The sequence below is a fragment of the Octopus sinensis genome, unplaced genomic scaffold (assembly GCF_006345805.1).
Source record: "Octopus sinensis unplaced genomic scaffold, ASM634580v1 Contig20332, whole genome shotgun sequence".
Lineage (NCBI taxonomy): Eukaryota > Metazoa > Mollusca > Cephalopoda > Octopoda > Octopodidae > Octopus > Octopus sinensis.
The window spans coordinates 47,501-70,289 of record NW_021837040.1 but is presented as its reverse complement, the minus strand read 5'-3'; the positions used below and the strand labels follow the sequence as shown (position 1 = coordinate 70,289).

The window sequence follows — 22,789 nt, the reverse complement described above, 5'->3', positions numbered from 1 at the left end:
AACAAATTTTTCTTGCACTCAGAACCTTGTGTTGGGGATGGAATATAAATGATGTGATGATGGAATATATATTATGTCATTATAAATATTGTACTTACGGTCCTTCATTATACTACATAGTACTTTGCAAGTTTTCCAATTTTCTAGAATTTATATAATATAAGACATTCAAGTATTATTTCCCATAAAGTAGAATCCAACAGTCTATGGACCGATTCAATTAAGGATATATATTTTCTCTACAAAATTCCAAAGATGAACATCAGTTTTTACATATCTTTTGAATATGGATCTTAAAGACGTGAACTGTTCTTAAGTGTTTAAGTTATTTATGATCTTTTTTTACAATAATGCCATTATATTGCCACTGGAATATATATGGAAAATAGTATTTGTACATTAAATGTGAATTTTATGTAAAACCCACACAACAAAATCTCAATATTGTTTTGTTATTCTTATCGCTTATAATCTTCCATATTTTGTTAATCGAGTATCACAGAAGATTTCCTCTTCCCTTAGGATATCTAATTTATATTAATGGAAACTACTCTTGTCCTCCAAACTACACAGACAGAAAAATCATAGAGAAATAAGCAACTTTGCAGTGAACGAAAGATTTTATTATCTTAGCTAAGACAGTGTATGAGCGACAGCAAACAGATTTATTAACTTGTGCGTATTTTAACTAATACAATATTTGTTTCATTCTTCTAGATATTTGCAGAACAACCAAATACAAATCTCTGAGAATGGCGCGTTCTTATTCCTTCCCCGTATTATTTACATGTATGTACAACGAATCTTTCTTTATTGGAAAACCAAAACTCTTTGTAATCACATAAAAAGATGTCATCAAATTAAACTCATAAAAAGATGTCATCAAACTAAAATCATGAAAAGATGTCATCAAACTAAAATCATGAAAAGATGTCATCAAATTCACAGTTATTTAATATAGTTGACAATAAATAGTATTGTGTTGGTTTTAATTTTAGTGGGTTGCCATGGAAATTTCTGAGTATTGTGTTTTGTGATTGCAACGTCAGTGTTGAAATAGCATGAAGGCTGGTTTAATATAATTTCATCCAGGGTCGGAAATACGAGGTGTGTTCAAAAGTTATCCAACCTTTGGGGACAAAAAGTACCCACCATTTGTAGATTTCAAATATTTTATTGGATTTTCTTGAAAATACTCCTCTTGAAATTTCACTCGCTTAACCCTGAGGTTCTGTTACTGTTGGTATCAATTCTGGAATACCTTCGAGAGACTGTTATGGACTTCTGCTGTGGAAAATATTAAAATGTATTGAAATAAGGAAATAGTTATCGTTCATTACATGATATATAATCTCTACGAAACATTATTATCGTTATTAGTACTAAAAAAGAATGGAAATATTTAAATTACTATATCGAATTATATATATTAATTCATTTTCCTTCTCTATAATTATAAGCATTTCTATATGCTTCTATAATGCATAAACTCGGTTTTATATGCATAAGATATGGTCATCAAATCTAAGTAGAGATTGCAAACTTAAAATCTTCAAAGCCACAGTCGAACCAATTCTACTATATGGCTCAGAAACCTGGACGTTATCAAAGAAGCTTGAGAGGCGCTTTGATGGAACCTACACTTGCCTCCTTATGAGAGCTCAAAATCTCTCGTGGAAGCGTCCTCCAACCAAAATGCAAATATATGGGAAACTACCACATGCCTAAGATCGGGACATTGTTGTAGAGCTGAAAACGAGGTAATTTTTACTCTTCTCCTCTAGAAGCTATCTGCTCGCGATACCAGAGGGCGCACACTCTCCTACCCTGTATCTCCAGGGATACAGGCATCCAGCAACAGGACCCCCGTAAAGCTATGATGGATCGTGAAGTCTGGCGTAACATAATAAATTCCCTTGTCTCGACCACGGTCGAACAATGATGATGATGTACTCTTTCAGCTTCTGCATTGGTTCATCTCCATCTTTAAGATCAGATGTTATGTTGGCTAAAAACAAAAATTCCTTAGCAACAAAACAACCTGTTTAAAACAGCTTTGCTCTACAACAGCGGCACCAAATTTCTGCCACCAAATCGTCCCTAATCTATGATATAAAGTGATCGGTCTACATGGCTCTAGATTTTTTCCTTATGTAAAGGGATTTTATTACTCAATACGTAAGCTATGAGAGAGAGTAATAATTCAAATTTAACATTTTTCACCAGAAACCATTTCACTTTATTGCTGTTACTAACACCTTTTGGAACAAAACATCAATGCCATTACTTCTATACTTTTGCTGGAATTATATTATCCTTCTTTCTTGTCCAATACAACAGACGATACTCAATATCTTTAAAGCATATTCACTTAAAGTTCTGTTTATAATTGCAGTGACCTCAGAAATAATAAAGATATGATGTGTGGATGTCATCTGCCAGCCTTGGTAAATTATGCGAAAACAACGTTCAACAGACCTATGAAGGTCGAGGGCGAGTGTCAGGCAGATATTGGCAATAACCAAACCAAAGTAATACCTATAATGGAATACTCACAATGTAAAAGTTAGTAAAATCTTCCTTGTTTTTATTTTATTATTATCACTGACAGTACAATCGTTGACAGGCCGGATAAACCACCTAGCGACATTTCATACATCGTTACGGTCTGAGTTCAATTTACGTCCAGGTCGACTTTGCTTTTCATCCTCTTGAGGTATTTTTTTTAGATGTTTGTTCCTTCTCAAGCCATGCCTGGCTCAATATGGGCCGGTTTCCCGGTTTCTTTGGCGTATAGGTTCCCCATGTGGATGGGGCGCCGGTCCGTCGCAGGTGAGCTGCTAGATGCAGAAGGAAAGAGTGAGAGAAAGTTGTGGCGAAAGAGTCGGCAGAAGTTCGCTATTACCTTCTGCTGGAGGAACGTGGAGCTTAGGTGTTTCGCTCATAAACACACACATCGCCCGGTCTGAGATTCAAATCCGCGATCCCTCGACCGCGAGTTCGCTGCTGTAACCATTTGGCCATGTGCCTCCACATCCTCTTGAGGTGGATAAGATAAGTATTAGTTGAGCAATGAGGTCGATGTAATCGACTATAATCTTCTCAAAAAATGTCAGGCCTTGTGGCTTATAACCATAAAGAAAACGCCGATATATTCTTTCCTGCTCACATTATAATGTCGTATGAATCGAAACCAGGAGATATCAACTAAAAAATCTATTTACTGTCCGCACTTTTACTGGGCTCAGTCCCACTGCGTGGCACCTTCGGCAAGTGTCTTCTACTTTAGCCTCGGACCGGCCAAAGCCTTGTGAGAGGATTTGGTAGACGGAAACTAAAAGAAGCCCGTCGTATGTATATATATATATATATATATATATATATATATGTGTGTGTGTGTGTGTGTGTGTGTGTTTATCCTCCCCAACATCGCTTAAGAACCGATGTTGGTGTTTTTACGTCTCCGTAACATAGCGGTTCGGCAAAAGAGACCCATAGAATAAGTACTAGAATAAGTCCCGGGGTCGAATTGCCACAGTCAAATGGAGTGGCTGTGTGGTATGTAGCTTGCTTACCAACCACATGGTTCCGAGTTCAGTCCCACTGCGTGGCATCTTGGGCAAGTGTCTTCTGCTATAGCCCCGGGCCGACCAATGCCTTGTGAGTGGATTTGGTAGACGGAAACTGAAAGAAACCTGTCGTATATATGTATATATATATATATATATATATATATATATATATATATATATGTATGTATGTTTGTGTGTCAGTGTTTGTCCCCCTAGCATTGCTTGACAACCGATGCTGGTGTGTTTACGTCCCCGTCACTTAGCGGTTCGGCAAAAGAGACCGATAGAATAAGTACTGGGCTTACAAAAGAATAAGTCCCGGAGTCGATTTGCTCGATTAAAGGCGGTGCTCCAGCATGGCCGCAGTAAAATGACTGAAACAAGTAAAAGAGTAAAAGCATAAAAGAGAGAGTATTTTGGCATAATGACCCTCCTAAAATACAGCAAATTCCTCACATTGATGTTTTCAGAAATATTAAACTTGTTGCCTTCCATTTGATTTTCATGCTTACCCTCACCATTGAACGGAACGCCAGCCACTTGCAATGTTGGACTCTAAGTGAAAGCACCAGGCATATTGGTTCAGGTGCTTCACTCACGATTGAAATATCTTGGTTTCGATTTCCATACAGGCGTTTTGTTCTCGAGTGCAAAGCAATTCCTTCCACGTTGGTGCGATCCATTTTACTGTGTATCAATTATAGACAGATAACTTTTGCGGACACAAGTGCTACCAGTTGAAAACTCCGCACACCGGACACTTGTAGGCTTATGAGGTCGTCAGGAGAGAGTATATGTATATATGTATATGCATGGACACACAGACACAGTCACACACACACACACATACTCTTTTACTCTCTTTTACTTGCTTCAGTCATTTGACTTCGGCCATGCTGGAGCACCGCCTTTTGTCGAGCAAATCGTCCCCAGGACTTATTCTTTGTAATCCTAGTACTTATTATATCGGTGTCTTTTGCCGAACCGCTAGGTTACGGGGACGTAAACACACAAACATATACACACACATACATATATATATATATACATATACATATATACGACGGGCTTCTTTCAGTTTCCGTCTACCAAATCCACTCACAAGGCTTTGGTTGGCCCGAGGCTATAGTAGAAGGCACTTTCCCTAGGTGCCACGCAATGGGATTGAACCCAGAACCATGTGGTTGGTAAGCGAGCTACTTACCACACAGCCACTCCTGCGCCTATGTATATATACAATTAAAAGTAAGGGCATAGAAACGATTCTTGCCTATATGCTGAAAGGAGACGCTAAATATTATCCCTATTATTATTACACAAGTGTCGAAAAACGAGAGAGCAAGTTAATATATATCGTTAGACACTACACACATTTTTTCTCTCCTTGTTTTTTCGGTGTCCCTTTCTGTAGAAGAGCATAGGCTCGAAACGTAAAAGACTTTTTCTATTCCTGAGCGTTATACTAATACATCTGTTTGTTTTGTACACCACCTATATTCGTGTTTTGTTCTTTTCGTGAACTCTCCCTATATATATATATACATATATGTATATATATATATATATAATATATATATATATATATATATATATACATATATATATATATATAAATCTGATATATATATATATATATATACAGATAGACAGATAGAGAGGGAGAGAAAGAGAGAGCGGGATTACATAATACATATATATGCACACATACACGCACACACATATATATCTCGTGCTGCCAGACGTACAACCTTTAGCGCTTAGTCCTGTGGACAGTGAGTGCCCGCGGCCATTTATAAGACTTTTTTGATTGGTGGATGGAAAGGAGGAAAATACCCTCAAACCATAGACACACCTGGAATGCTTACAACAGAGTTGATTCTGGGAGAGACAGCCAAATATTCAGGTGGTTACGTTAAATTGGAAAAAATATATATATCCACAGATACACACACATACATACTTAAGTACACATACATAAACATATATATTTGAAAGAAAATCATGAGTGACATTGTTTCTATTTATTCAAAATTGTTTTGCTCAGTTATTATACCATAGACAGTCCAGTTGTGACCATCCAGTATTCGACTGAGATTTTCGAAGATTACATAGTATCGCATGATGTCTCGGTTTTGATAATAAAGTGTGTTCTTTGGCTACTATTTGAGTAGGTCGAGTCACCACGTAGAGGCGGTCTCATTAAATCAACGATTATATTTTAATTGGTTGTTACGAAATTTAAATGACATTCTCAGATTTCATAAAGGTTTTCATTCTACAAAAGCATAAATCACCAGTTTAGAATTATCTCCCTTTATTTGATTTCTTCCACAATTTTCGCACTTTTTGTGAGAGAAGAACAGAAATAGAAAAAGCCATCAAGTAGCTTTCGTAGTTTTCTTAGTTAATTTGGGACAAAACTGAAACAATTGCAAGTGAAAATCGTAACATTCTTTTGTAGTCTTCATTAAGAACTTAATTTAAATATCTCACATGTATTGATTCCAACCTTAACACTTTTACATTTGCTTTAAACCACAAAGTAATTATTTTTTTCTTATTCTTATACATCACATATCACGTTCTTAAATATGGATATTTTATTGTATTGCATAGATTACTCGTTATTTCAACGGAATTTGCAGTGTCAAACATGTTCAGGTATTACGTGCAAGGAATCGGAAGTGACAAACTGTACAGGCGATGAGGTAAATTCAAATGCTCCTTCCTTCCTTTTTGTAATAAATATACTCATAGCCCTCATCTAAGGCCAGGGTGGCCAAGTAGCTTCTACCGTGCATTCGCTAATTGTTTGTTTTCGGTGCCTATGTAGTCGCATAGGCATCTGCTCGATTTTCCCATCTTTGACTTTTTTGTTCGTTCCTTCTCGAGCCATGCCTAGCTCATAAAGGCCGGTTTCCCGGTCTCCTGGACGGGAGGCCGGTCCGCCGTAGGTGAGCTGCAAGATGCAGAAGGAAAGAGCAAGAGAAAGTTGTGGCGAAAGAGTCAGCAGAAGTTCGCCATTGCCTTCTGCCGGAGTCGCGTGGAGATTAGGTGTTTCGCTCATAAACACACACATCCCCCGGTTTGAGATTCGAACCCGCGCTCCCTCGAATGCGAGTCCGCTTCTCTAATCACTAGGTCATGTGCCTCCAATCATCTTTGACTTAGCAGAAGAACAATGATTACACATTTGAAAGGAGAGAAAGATGACCGGCAATAGGCTGGTTACACAGTTTCATCTGAGTAGACTGGAGCAACGTAAAATGAAGTGCCTTGTTCAAGAACACACGGTGCCACTCTGTCCACGAATCGAACTCACGAGCTTAATTGTGGCCTCTTCCTTTCTCCTTCTCCAACAAACTTGGCTGTACTTAGGGTGGTATGAATGAAGTACTTGTCCTGAGTCAACCTGGAAGCAAGTTCCGCTGTTCAACGAGCTCAACAAGATTATTAGTAGTAGCCAATATCGGGCTCAATATCTCTGAACTGCACACACTCACTCCCAATTTCGGTGATCTTGAGATAGTATTATCTTTGTAGTATACACTGTTGTTGCTGGTGTTTGTAATCGTGACTGGTCGTACATTTTGCACAGAGAATTCAATGCACTTACCCCTGAGTAAGAAGTTCTAATCGAATTATACAGAATTATTATTATTTGTCATTTCCCTTCTCAGTGTGTTTGTGTGCGTGCGTATGTGTACATGTGTGTGCGTGCGCGATTGCGTGTTTATGTGCGTTTGATGGCGTCTGGCGGAGTGGTATGATAGGCCGTATTTCGAGGGCCGTATTGCCACGTGATATGAGAACGTTGCATATTGGGGCTATTTATAAATATCATTTAGATGTAGTAAATACCAATTAGTTTTATAGTAGACTAGCATTAAAGACCCGTCGTTGCCGGGTCATAGTGCTAGTGCATGTATATATGTGTATATATATGTGTGCATATTAAATGTACATCTATATATATACATCTACACATAAAATGCAAAATACAAAGTTATATCTTGATATCGCTAGTGATAACAACACTCAAAATATATAACAGACTGGAATTGTTAGCTCTTCTTTTTTCTCTACATTGTATACTTTATAGACAATAGTCTTTTCTTTAATTTAATTTTTTATTATCCATCTGGACTATTCCATTTCTGCATGCTAATTATATTTTTAATTTATTCCCATTCATGTGAAACCACTTATTCAAGTTCAAATCATTGATGCAATTTTATACCAATTGCTATTTTTACTTTTGTATGTTACGATTATATCATACTTTAGTTTGATTTTAATTATTATTTGCTACATATAATTCAATTGTTATTATTATTTTTATTATTAAATTGAAAGCATCTGACATAAAATAGAGAAATATTTTTATTTCACTTTTAACACGTAATACTGAAATAGTGAAGATATGATATTGCTATGGGCTCGCTCTAGGCAAGAAGTTGAACATTTTTTTGCCCATGATACTACATGAACCCAAAGTAAGGCATGTGTAAAATTTGAATGAAATTGGTTGTGTAGTTCTCAAGTTTTAGGGAATCGTTGTGGAGAAGATATGATATTGCTGTGGGGTCGCCTTAGGGAAAAAGTTAAGAGTTTTTTGCCGATGACACTCCCCGTACCCTAAGTAAGGCATGTGTAAAATTTGAATGAAATTGGTTGTGTAGTTCTCAAATTTTAGGGAAACGCACAGACAGACAGACACACATTCTCAGTTTTATATATATAAAGATAACTCAGTGGGTGCAGTCATCTTTCAACATTTCCTTTGTTGCCTTTTGATGATTTTAAAAGCAATGACTCAACGTTTTCCATCTTAAATATCTTTTGTGTTGTCGTAGTTGTATATGATTTCTGTGTTTACTGTTACAGCCTGTATGCCAATTTAAATTATCAATGGATGGCATTAAACTGAAGTTTGAAAAATCCTGCAGCACATTCAGAAAATGTGATGATGCTATGAAAAACAACACCCTTACATGCAATGAATTGACAAGTGGCTCTACCTGCGTTGCTTGCTGCATCGGAAACTTATGTAACAAGAAGGATTTCATAGGTCAGTGTTGTTGATTTTCTGATATAATTAAACCTGATTTATTATAGATAAAAGGTTAAACACATTTAAATATTTCTTGTGGCTTGCTTACCTTGTTTTTCCCGTTTCAGTCATTAGATTGCAATCATGCTGGGGCACCGCCTTAAAGAGTTTTAGTCGAATAAATCAAGCGCAGTTCTTCTTTTTTAAACCCAGGTCTTATTCTATTAATCTTTTTTAACTAAGGGCAATACGGGGATGCAAACACTCCAACAACGGTTATCAAGCAGTGATCGTGACACAAACACAGACAAACTCACATGCATATATATGTACACATATATATATATAGATAGATAGATAGATAGATAGATAGATATAGATACACACACACACACACACATATATATATATATATATATATATATATATAATATAATATATATATATATATTATATATATATTATTGATAAAATAGAAGAGAGAATGTGTAATAGACTTTATTGAGTGCAACATATGTTTCGACCCGTCGTTCTGGGTCTCTCTGCTAACCTAAACTGTGCCGGCGCTTTACTCATCATCTATTTATACATTTTGTATAATTTTCACATTATATTTATGTATATATATATATATATATATATATATTGTTACGACAGGGTGGGGAACATCCGATTCGAACTGTTACGGAAATCCTCACACAGGCCCGTTCGATGCAGCGAATAAGCCACGGAAACTCGTCGGAGAGAGGAGAGAGAGGAGACCTACACAACAACAACAACAACCGCAGCAGCACAGAGATACAGAGGCAAAACGGCAACACTGGCAACAACTACTGGCTTACATTTAACAACAGTTTATATGACAATCAATTGTTACAACATCAAGATACATCAACGCATTTAAGGGAAACAACAAATCAATACATCATACAACAGATCAAATCATTTAAACATGCATGTAACAATATAACAGTGTTCATACACAAACAAGTTCAGATCAAATAATGTTCACGATACGTCACAGTCCAATCAGAACACTTCGATACATTATACAATGTTCGTATCACAACAATTCACGTTACAATTCAAAGTTCATTATCGTCTACATCAGAGTCCTTCTTTTTCTCTCTTCTTTCTCTTCTTTTCTTTTACATCGTAACACGTATCAATACATAATCAAATACCTTAATTCCTAACTGAATAGCCAGTGTCCCATCCTGCACCTCATCTCTCTCTCAATACCGCTAACTCCAGGTCGCCAAGCTCCTGAATCCATATATATATATATATCTATATATATATATATATATATTATATATATATATATATATATTATATATATATATATAATATATATATATATATATATCCATATATATATATATATATATATATATATATATATATATATATATAATATATATATATATATATACAGATCTTCCAAGTTCTTTGAAAGTGTCAACGACCTCATGTAGCATATCTTTAACAAAGACGTTTGGTAAAGTTGCAAACAGCACCACATGCAGGCCGAAACGTTACAACTGTGTTTTTTTTTATCTTGATGGTCAAGTGAAAATCATCACAAACTGTGTGAAATGCAGAAACAAGAGACTGAAGACCCATTTCAGAGTGACTGACTAGATCACCGCGACCGTCATCGTATAGGAGTTCCCTAATAAGTGGAGGAACAAACCTTAGTTTTGAATATCAGTTTGGTCAGATTAAAAACATTCCCTGTTGTTCAATATTTTATGTAAATCCCTTCCTCGGAGATTTGAAAAGCGTGTGACGGCACAACAGCAAAGTATATTGCAAAGAGGATGGGTGTATCAAGATCTCTTGTGCCTGAAGAATGTGCTGGTGATATTCCTCAACATATGAAACTATTAGTAACACATAAAGACATGTATTGTGTCCTTTAAATAAATAATGCATGTGTGTTTATGAAGATGTATTTACGCGAATGTGCCTTTATGCGTAATATATTGTGTGAGTAGATATGCGTATATGACTGTTCTCGATCTATGCGTTTGTCTGAATGTGTGTTTATATGTATGTATGTGTATGATTACATTGATGTAATTTCTGTCTGTCTGTTAAAATGTTCTGGTTTCTGATCAAAACGGATTGTTCTTCCGTTAGTTACTTATGAATAACAAGCAATGGTAAAGAGGTAACCCTGATGAAATAACAGAATATAAACGGACCAATATTTTACTTATCTTACCGGCTCCTTTGAACTGTGTAGTCTCTCTGGCACCGTGAACGAAAGAAATGTAATCATGTGGAATTGATGCGTTTGTCAGTTGTAAATGAAGTGAATCCGTTGTCAGGTTCCCTCATCTCAATATAACACACCTCACTGTTATTATATTGATAATCATATTTATATCTTCATGATATCTATGAGATGTCTCTCATTTACGAAAGCAATGATTCTCTTCTATTTTTATATCTTTCCATAGGCTGGAGCAATTCCTTTGTATTTCCTCTGATTTCCAGTTCGACGTTTAAATTCAAGGAAAATGAAAGTCTTGCTGAAAACATATCCAGAGCTGTGAGTACCAATTTATACTCTCTCTCTCTCTCTCTCTCTCTCTCTCTCTCTCTCTCTCTCTCTCTCTCTCTGTCTCCCATGCGCGCAACACACACACACATATGTATGTGTGTGCGTATATATATATATAATGAAATATATACATACAATATTAGACATGTACATATATACACAAGGGTACTACATGAGTACCCTTCTAGTACCGCTATATCGCTAATCTAGTACCCTTGTGTATATATGTACATATCTAATATTGTATGTATATATTTTATAAATTTGCCTGTACGGCTGATAATTCGCTTCCCACTTGTGATGGTATTTTAATAATACCATCCCTATATTTATTTATCTATCTATATATATATATATATATATATATATACGTATAATAGGGATGACCACTAAGTGGACATCCAGTATGCTAGAAGAAGATCACCTACGATCGAACTACAAAGAAAAATACTGTTCTCTTGAGAAATTCAGCAAACACCAGAACATAAGTGGGTAAGACAGATGGAAATATACAAAATACAGACTTAATCGTAGACCGATTTCGTAATCAACGAATTTTACTTACGAAATCATCGTCCGTGGACTCTTCAGTACGATCGTTCCAATTCAATATAATTTGTAAAACTAAACACTAGTTGCCCTTATAAAATTAGACATGTGTATAGTTCTACCGATTACATTGGGGTTATTTTCAAATGTCTAAGTTCTGGCGCGTAAATCTCGGAAACAGTTCCGCAGTAGATAATTCACTGCAGTTAATGTTGCCGGTTAGAGAACATAATTATTTAAAATTTAAATAATGAGGATGATAAATTGAATATCAATTTAATTAATATCAGTTTTAAACCAGTAGCCTGCAACTCAGGAATATTTTTGATATTCAATATTCAATTGTTATTGTTTAGGTGTGCGGATTATACCGACCTAACAAGGTACCTCAATTTAAGTACCTAATTCAACGGAATCTTAAAGATATATATATATATATATATATATATATATATATATATATGTGTGTGTGTGTGTGTGTGTGTGTGTGTGTGTGTGTGTTGTGTGTGTGTGTGTATGTGTGTGTGTGTGTGTATATGTGTGTGTGTGTGATATGTGTGTGGTGTGTGTGTGTGTATATATATATATGTGTGTGTGTGTGTGTATGTATGTGTGTGTGAGTGTGTATGTATATATGTATGTATATACGTATGTATGTATATATTATTAATTATAGATATTATTTATTAGAATACAGTAGAATTATTTTCCGTGCAATAGTATTATGTTCCAGCGAAATAAAACATCGTAAACGTAGCATTATAATTAGACTATAGTGGCGCAACAAGGTATCAATATTTGCTGGAAATAACAGTCGATAACCGTTCGACGCTAGGTAAAGCTTTACTGAATGTGTAGAGGCAAGGATATGTGCGCGCTGAGAACATGAGAAAACTTTCGTCTTACCTCTAGGAAGAACACCAGAGAAATGGACAACCTATTATGTATATAGAAGTGTGCATTAGTGATTAGGATGTTAGACTCATAGTAAGATTGCAATTTCGATTCCTGGACGGGGCGACATGTTGTGTTCTTCAGCAAAACAATTTATTTACGTTGCTTCAGTCTACTCAGCTGGCAAAAATGAGTAACCATGAAACGGACCGGTGACCCATTCAGGCGGGGAATATATACGCCATTGAAACCTGGAAACCGTCCCTCAATGCGCCTGACATTGCTCGAGAATGAAACATTTATTTTATCATATATATACATATATATATATATATATATATATATATATATATATAATATATATATATATATATATATACATATATATATATATATATATATATCAATAGTTATCGCCATACTAATATGGCAGTCTATAAATATAAGACTAAAGCTGTCGCTGATTAATATCCAGTAACGCTGCCGTAATCTCCTTTAGAGAGACGTAGTAATTTTAATATTTCTATTATTGAAAACAAGTGGATGTATTCCACTGAAACTAGGTAAATAAAATCTTCGAACAGACGGTCAGTAGCGACACCTGCTGGGTCTGACTACGCTGCATTGATAAAGGGCAACAACCCTGAAACATGTCTGCAGATGTCTGACTAGCAAGGTGAAGCGGCTGACCTCCCCTGTTCGAAGGTTGTAATGGACGCAGGTTCGTGTGTCATATAGCTAGCTAGAGGCGATGGCCTCTTGGAGCTAATCAGCGACAGCTTTAGTCTTATATTTATAGACTGCCATATTAGTATGGCGATAACTATTAATATCCAGGATAATGGTGTGGATATCTCTCGACTGGAAAGTTCTGAGAATCCAGGAACACATTCTGCGGGCCATGTCAACTTTGGTGTTTATATGAGTGGCCCAGCTTATGTTGTTGTCCACAATTACTCCCAAGTCTCTGATGTTGTTGGACGCCGCGAGAGTTTCACCTGAAGGAAGGGAGTATGGGAGTTTCAGGGCATCCTCTTTTCCAAAGTGGATTAGCTCAAATTTATCCTCGTTCAGCAGCATATTGTTTTTTTCTGCCCATTGGATAACAGCCAGTAGATCTGACTGAAGGCATGTCCGGTCACTCGCCTCATTTATGACCTTCTGTAGCTTGGAGTCATCTGCAAAGATTTTTATGTTGCTGTGCTTGATGATGTCATTAATGTCATTAATGTAGATGTAGTGCCTTGCGGAACGCCACTACTGACTTTGGCTGGGCTTGATTTTACCCCTTCAACTACAACATGTTGAGATCTGTCTGTCAGGAAACACTTGATCCATTTCAGTAACTTTCCAGAGACACCAATGTTGGATAGTTTTTTCAATAGGATCTTGTGATCGACCCTGTCGAAGGCCTTACTGAAATCAAGGTAGATGACATCGGTGTTGGAGCCCTCTCCCAAAGCTCTCAAAATGTCATCAAAGTGATGCAGGAGCTGCGTTAGGCAGTCCCTTCCATTACGGAACCCATGTTGGTTAGAGATCAGCCGCCTGTTGCTTTCCAGAAATTGGGTTATTCGAGATCTCACCACCCTCTCAAATACCTTGATGATATGAGAGGTGAGTGAGATCGGACGGTAGTTCACTGCAAGGGACTTGTTTCCCTTTTTGAAAACTGGGACAACAGACTGGGACAGAAGGTTTTTTGGAATATAGCCAGCATCCAGTGAGTTTCTCCACAGATTAGCAAGGGGAGATGCAAGTTGGTGTCGACACACCTTCAGGACACAAGCAGGGAATCTATCGGGGCCTACTGCTGAATTGTGTTTTATTTCGTTTATCGCCGCTAAGACATCAGAGGCACTAAACGTTATGTCCGATATAGTGTGTTGGGGGTTGACATCACTGATACAGCCCAGATCGGCCATATCAGGATTGCTGAAAACAGAGCAGTATATATATATATGTATATATGCATGTATAAACTATTGCAGATGGAGCATGAATTATCAAACTTGACTGGAAATTTCGAAGTGCAGTATTGCGGGTAAGCAAAATGCTATTTACCACTTTTCTTCAAATTCTGTATATTTTAGGTCAAAATATTCCCATGTTTATTTTTAGTATATGTATTAAATATTACAACTTATGATCCATAATATTCTGGTTCATACATTCAATCAAATGTTGAGCTGTGTTGATATTATTAAAATGGTAAACAGACTCACACACATATATATATAGAGAGAGACAACTATATATATATATATATATATACCGGAGTAAACACATAAATATGAAACAAGGTAGAAAAAAGAGTACTCAAATACCAGTGGTAGAATAATATGCTTTATTTTAAGCAGCAGAAAATTCAACAAAAACTGTCTGATGAACGGCAACGAGAAACTCAGAGTAACAGATTTTGTTGAATTTCTGCTGCTTAAAATAAAGTATATATATATATATATATATATATATATTATATATATATATATATATATATATATATATATATATGTGATGGAATTTAGATTTTTTTTATTAGGACAAGATCATGTCCATTAAAACTAGTTAGATTCCAATGTAAGTAAAAAATATGATGACTGTTGTGGAAACTAACTTTATTTAATTTTGTTTTTAAATCCTATTTCAGCTACGATGATAGGGAAGTATTTACTATTACTTGCACAGTACCACGTACAATTACTAAAGACCAAATATTTAAACAAATTTCCGAAATTTTTAAGACATCACAGATTTTGCGTGACTTGGGATTGCAACAACAGAACATGGAGTTATTTGATGAAAGTAAGTAGTGTGTTTCGTGTCATTTTTATCAACAATGATAAATGCAGTGTGGCTCTCCAAGAATACATGTACTTGATTATGCAACTGTTTCTATGCATAATGAGATCTAGTTGTGTTTCCTCGGGTGAAATGCAAATGATCTCTCCGTTAGTTAAAAATCGTCAACTTCAAGGCCATCTCTTCCATCTCTCCTTGTTTTAATTTTTTAGTAGTTGATTCTCTCATGGCACGTGCTTTGGTGAACTTCTCTGAATGGTAGAAAGATTTGAATAGGATTGACATTTCATTTGGTTGTATAGCTGATTGGTTTCATACACGTTTATCTAGTACTAGCAGTATCGCCCGGCGTTGCTCGGGTTTGTTTCGACCCGCTGGAATTGTAATTTTGAAAAGTAAAAATTTTGTGAACATTTTTCTGGTCGAAATACACCGAAAACTGGCGACACAGCAGTGAAAAAATCGTAAAAAATAGGGATTTTCATAGAAAAAAGCAGCTTTTTGATGTAAATAATTTTTTGTGTTAACATGGTCCGATTTGAATTTTATGTTCTACGGAAGGAGGAGCAACCCTTCTTCTATCATACTCTCAATTTTGGTCAACTTGCGCCGCAGGGTCTCGGAGGAGATAGTGTTAGTTGAAGGTTACCAAACGTGGCGCACACAGACAACTTTAGCTTTATATAGAGATAACACACACACATTAATACACATACATAGACACACACACACATGTATGTATGGATGTATATATGGGTACTTAGAGTGGTCCCGGTTGCACACACGCGGATTCGCGCATGCGCGCGAGCCAGACGTAGGTACTCGATACTCGATCGCCCTTAAATAATTACTTTTTTTTACAGAAACGCGAACGTATATCACGCGCAAAATTATTCCGTAGAATTTATCAAATTAAATAACGCAAAATTAATATATTTTTTGAAATTGCAAATTATTTAGAATATAAAAATCTGGCTGCTATTTCTAGGTGCCTGAGTAACAACCTCGCGGATTTACAGATAAATGAATTAATTACTATTTTACAGAATAAAATTAAATAATTCTTGAAAATTAATTTATATTAATATTTTTTGAACAAAGTAAATAATTTTTAAAACTTAAATAATAATTTTTTTTACACAAACGCGAACGGGGAAAAAGGGGTGGCGAATTCGATTTTTTTATTTTCGTTGAATGAATAGAAAAAATGTATATTATATGTTGTACATACCTTAATTTTTTATTTTTCATGACATTGTAGCAAAATAGTAGTGAATTATATAAATACCAGCAGTACATTTTTTTTCTGGGGTATTTTTTTTCAACCTCGTCACATATTTGCCCCTTTCAATTTAAACAAAGTCTTAATTAAGCAATTACGGCAGCTTAGCAATGGTTTCAATACAGGCGTGACATCTGTATCTCAATTGTTCAAAACCCTTCGAATTTTTTCGCACGTGATGATATCATAGTGAAAACTTTCAATTACGCGCGCTTAGAAGTACGTTCACAAATTAATACTACCAAAATTTTGAAGTTCGCGCTCCGCTTGTGTGTGTGTGCGTGCTTTAGGTGTACGTAGGTATGTGTTTTTGTGTGTGTGTGTCACTGAAGCCATACATACATATATACATACATAACCTCTCTCTCTCTTTTCTCTCTCAGTCACTCACTACAAAAAGTGTATAAAAAAAGTTCAGTTATTTCTGTCTTTCACTCTCTCTGTCTCTTTACACACACTAACAAAAGCACTTCACTTACACACCACACTTTCTGTGTCGCACAACCCATCAAACACACACACACACACACACACACTCACGCACGCACACATGTACATCAATGCTTTCGGAGTGAAATGTTAAAATATTGAGTTTTCTCGAATTTTGTCTTAATTGGGGGTGAAATTGAAAGAAATTTGTTATGGCATGACCGAATGGAGTACTTTGAAAAATCTTAGGTAAACTCTAATTGAAGAAATTGTGTGAGGAGTAAATCGTTATGTATTTATTTGTTTCTGTTTGCTGTGTTTTTTATTTTTTGAGTAGTGGTTTAAGGTACACTTGCAAGAGAAAGCGGGAGAAATTATGTTGATAGCATGAGTGATCCGTTTTATAGAAATACTTTCAGTTTAGTCTTCCTCAAATCACTCTGTCGCTATTTACTCTCTTCCAAGAACATTTTCACTCACTCTTATCTCTTAGCTTGCCATACATTTTACTCATGTATCTATCAGCGTGATAGACAGAAACAAATATTACATCGCCATCGCCATCGCCATCGCATTCTATTGTCTACCTGTCGACACACACACAGTGAATTACTTTCACTTTATTCGTTGCACACTGTGTGTGTGCGTGTGCGTGTGGTGTAAACCACATTAAGAAAAGCATTTGACATACACACCAGAATGTGAGTTTTCTGTAAATTTTGCTTAATTGGAGTTTAAATTTTAAAAACTGGACCTGGCATGACCCGATGCATTCTACTCTTAAAAATGCTGGGTAAATTGTAATTGAAGAAATCCTATATTGTAGATTTCTATAAGATACAAAGGGAGGCAGATAAAATCTGCCTTTTATAATAAGAGATTACACACACACATTAATACACATACATAGACACACACACACATGTATGTATGGATGTATATATGGGTACTTGTATGCAGGGTGGTCCCGGTTGCGCACACGCGTATTCGCGCGTGCGCGCGAGCCAGAAGTAGGTACTCGATACTCGATCGCCCTTAAATAATTACTTTTTTTTACAGAAACGTGAACGTATATAACGCGCAAAATTATTCCGTAGAATTTATCAAATTAAATAACGCAAAATTAATATATTTTTTGAAATTGCAAATTATTTAGAATATAAAAATCTGGCTGCTATTTCTAGGTGCCTGAATAACAACCTCGCGGATTTACAGATAAATGAATTAATTACTATTTTACAGAATAAAATTAATGAATTAAATAATTCTTGAAAATTAATTAATATTAATATTTTTTGAACAAAGTAAATAATTTTTAAAACTTAAATAATAATTTTTTTTACACAAACGCGAACGGGGAAAATGGGGTGGCGAATTCGATTTTTTTATTTTCGTTGAATGAATTGAATGAATAGAAAAAATGTATACTATATGTTGTACATACCTTAATTTTTTCTTTTTCATGACATTGTAGCAAAATAGTAGTGAATTATATAAATACCAGCAGTACATTTTTTTTTCTGGGGTATTTTTTTCAACCTCGTCACATATTTGCACCTTTCAATTTAAACAAAGTCTTAATTAAGCAATTACGGCAGCTTAGCAATGGTTTCAATACAGGCGTGACATCTGTATCTCAATTGTTCAAAACCCTTCGAATTTTTTCGCACGTGATGATATCATAGTGAAAACTTTCAATTACGCGCGCTTAGAAGTACGCTCGCAAATTAATACTACCAAAATTTTGAAGTTCGCGCTCCGCTTGTGTGTGTGTGCGTGCTTTAGGTGTACGTAGGTATGTGTTTTTGTGTGTGTGTGTCACTGAAGCCATACATACATATATACATACATAACCTCTCTCTCTCTTTTCTCTCTCAGTCACTCACTACAAAAAGTGAATAAAAAAAGTTCAGTTATTTCTGTCTTTCACTCTCTCTGTCTCTTTACACACACTAACAAAAGCACTTCACTTACACACCACACTTTCTGTGTCGCACAACCCATCAAACACACACACACACACACACACACTCACGCACGCACACATGTACATCAATGCTTTCGGAGTGAAATGTTAAAATATTGAGTTTTCTCGAATTTTGTCTTAATTGGGGGTGAAATTGAAAGAAATTTGTTATGGCATGACCGAATGGAGTACTTTGAAAAATCTTAGGTAAACTCTAATTGAAGAAATTGTGTGAGGAGTAAATCGTTATGTCTTTATTTGTTTCTGTTTGCTGTGTTTTTTTTTGAGTAGTGGTTTAAGGTACACTTGCAAAGAGAAAGTGGGAGAAATTATGTTGATAGCATGAGTGATCCGTTTTATAGAAATACTTTCAGTTTAATCGTTGCACACTTGCAAAGAGAAAGTCGTAGAAATGAGAGTGATAGCGTGAGTGAATCAGATCGCTCCCTTTGTGTGTGTGTGTGTGTGCGAGTCCTGTAGCCCACACTAAGAAAAGCATTTGACTTATACACCACAATGTGAGTTTTCTCTAAATTTTGCTTAATTGGAGTTTAAATTTTAAAAACTGGACCTGGCACGTTTCGATGCATTCTACTCTTAAAAATGCTAGGTAAATTGTAATTGAAGAAATCCTATATTGTAGATTTCTATAAGATACAAAGGGAGGCAGATAAAATCTGCCTTTTATAATAAGAGATATACATGCATTTTCCAGTATATAATACGCAGCTATGAATTCTGTAATATATATTTCATGTACATATTTTATTTGTTTTTCAGTGGTTTGTAATGAAAACACTACAGCAACTAGCAATGGCACTTTCCATTGGCCAATGACAAAAGTAGGGACTAATGTGACGATCCCATGCCATGCAAATGTAGCAACAAGACACTGGTTCGTTTCTATTGTTTTATTTCATTTCAAAGTTTGAAGTTTTCAGTGTCATCTTATTGTGAGAGAATGTTTCACGACATCTCTCTATAAGTCGATAAATTCGACATGGGGTCGAGAATCTAAGCTTATCATATGCAACATATTTTCCGTTGTAGTTTTTGCAACTTGCAATCGATTTTCACCAAACTGATGGTGAAGCTTAATGTTACGCTAAGGAACTTAATTCTGACGTTAGTTTTCCATGCAATACCTTACCATCAGAAAAAATCGATAAAATCATGCCATTTTGGGAAATCACGTTCAAATTCAAAATGACATATTTTCGACAATATTTTTAACAAATTGGCAGGGATTTTTTTGGAAACATTTATTTTATCATATATATATATGTCTGCTCCAAGAAGCTATATGGCCCTTTTGATTCCAATAGGATACGTTATTACTGGAAAAAATCGGTTAATTATATCATATGTGGCACACATAGCAAACCGATTTTTCTGCGATATTTTATGAAACTTCACATACATTTTCCCTACACCGATGTTGGACATCAAGTTTGCATTAAATGTCAAACTAACGACCTTTTCTCAATGCAGTTAACAAGTATTGGGAGAAATCGACAAAACCATATCACTTTGAGACCGATCATGCGAACCCTACAAAACTGACTTTTGTTAAATAGTTGGCGGATTTCAGGCGATTTAGTCGATTTTTATCATAAAGGTTACTAGAAATGGCATATGTTTTCCTTTTACTTCAAATCCGAGCTATGTTGGGCTGTATATGCGTTTGCGGTTGTGTGCGCACGTGCGCGCATGTCCTTGACATGATGATTGCAGCTCTTCTCATTGGCTCCCCAAACGGTGAAGTATGCTCTCAATTAAACACCCTTTGGCCAATCACATGCACTGACACACTCAGTTGTGCGCGTATAGTTTGTGACTCTCACTTCTTCTCTCGGTTCACACCCGCTCGCTTCACACGTTGGCCTACTTCTGCTAATCGCTGCTGCAGGCGCAAGTTATTCGAATAGTTTTTTTGTTTAAACTTTCTTTATAACTACCACCCCAAACGTTTTACCTTAAAATTTTTGACGTACCCTAAGGGTCCTCGGACGCTACTTGCAAACTCTTGGTTTCTTATAAGCCGCTTTTGTCGTGTGCACCAAAAAACCTTTTCCATTCGTTTGTTCAGTTTGGTCACTTTTCGCTTTTTCATTGTTGTCACTCACATTGTTTCCCGCTTTTTTCCGTTTTTGTACATTTTTATACATTTTGGGATACTTACCCCACGTGTTCATTTTTATTACACCTTTGCCAAACACATTGCTATCCACCAAAATGCCATCCAAGAAGAGACCCACGAGGAAATCGCCTTGCGCCTCTCGCAAAAAGCTTCCCGTTCTGCTGCTGCTCAGGCATCTGAAACTACTAGCGACCGTTCTACTCGACTGGCAAGGGCCACAGCGTACAAATCTTCCCTCCGCTCGAGGTTGACAAAAGAGCAACAGTCCAGCCAAAATATGCGAGCTTCTTCCTGTGCTTTCATCCGCAGAGCTCGCGAGAATCCCGAACAAAGGGCCATTCGGAATGCGGCTAACGCAGCTAGCACCGCCAGGACACGATCTGTCGAAACCCCACAGCAGAGGAGAACTCGCCAAGCTGCTGACGCCGCAAATACAGCCACGGCTCGATCTGAGGAAACACCTCAACAGAAGAGAGCTCGCCAAGCTGCTGATGCCGCAAACACAGCCACGGCTCGATCTGAGGAAACACCTCAACAGGGGAGAGCTCGCCAAGCTGCTAACGCCGCAAACACAGCCATGGCTCGATCTCCCGAAACTCCAGACCAACGAACTATTCGGACATCCAGAGATGCCATTAACACTGTTTCTGCTAGGGCTTCAGAGAGTGCTGAGGCGAGAGCTCAAAGGCTTTCAAGGGATTCCACTGCTACCGCTGTCGCACGCGCATATCAATCTGCTGAGGCACGGTGCACTCGACTTGAGAGTATCAACCAACATCGGGATATCATTCGTGGTGTACGTACCTCTGCCCCCACTTTCTGGTCGTCACTAGCATTCAACTACAACGCCACTAGGCTTCATTTTACAAAATAACGGTTCAATGAGTACAAAAAAGGGTAAAAAGGTAAAGGGCATTGCTTATCGACAAAGTTTCTTACATAACCGGGCAACGCCGGGCTATGCTGCTAGTAGTAAATAAAACACCCAGAGAGATTAAGATGGTTAAATTAATTAATGTGTGTCTGTTGAAATCATTCAATTCTGCTATTTTACATTTTCTACAGGATACCACATAGTTTTGCGTTGGTCTCATCACTGATATTTCCCTTCTTGCTGATGTTAGACAAAGGTTTAAATAATTTGTGATTAAGATTCCTGTAAGTGCCAGAATGTCACAAAGTATATGTAGGGACGAAAACACATATGTAAACTCAGCCAGCAGTATTTATCATCATTTCTATTGATTTCGGGGTAATATCCTTTTCATACGATTTTATGATTTACTCTAGAGCATACGTTTTGTTACTGTATTGTGGTGAACGAAGAAAGCAAAGGGTGGACTCATCATGGTGACTCTTCTTTCATTTTCACTACTCAATTCCACATGTTATTCATCTAAACTGTTACTTTCAAGAACTGAGCAGCTTCACACGAGAATAGGCTGGAAAGCTCATAGGGTGACTAAGATACTCTTATGGAATGTTATCAAATGTGGGAGGAAGTATTTTATCAATAGATTCCCCCTACCA

At 36.5% G+C, this 22,789-nt stretch overlaps 1 protein-coding gene across 6 annotated transcripts in view; it reads left to right on the top strand.

Annotated features, from left to right (window-relative positions):
• The window catches only part of LOC115232314 (SLIT and NTRK-like protein 4), a 66,350-nt gene that overhangs the window by 15,539 nt on the left and 28,022 nt on the right, over positions 1–22,789 (top strand). The window contains exons 6-13 of one of the 6 annotated variants that reach the window (XR_004997856.1): positions 718–789; positions 2,396–2,565; positions 6,189–6,280; positions 8,460–8,643; positions 11,094–11,185; positions 14,632–14,684; positions 15,286–15,445; positions 19,900–20,014. Coding sequence is in view for 4 of the 6 variants with exons in the window: in XM_029802136.2 (XP_029657996.2) it covers positions 718–789; positions 2,396–2,565; positions 6,189–6,280; positions 8,460–8,643; positions 11,094–11,185; positions 14,632–14,684; positions 15,291–15,445; positions 19,900–20,051 (970 nt within the window). In the remaining 2 variants the exon portion in view is untranslated. Of the gene's footprint in view, positions 1–717; positions 790–2,395; positions 2,566–6,188; positions 6,281–8,459; positions 8,644–11,093; positions 11,186–14,631; positions 14,685–15,285; positions 15,446–19,899; positions 20,067–22,789 lie in introns of those variants that run through there. The other 5 variants (XR_004997857.1, XM_036500336.1, XM_029802136.2 and 2 more) reach the window with 5 other exon arrangements.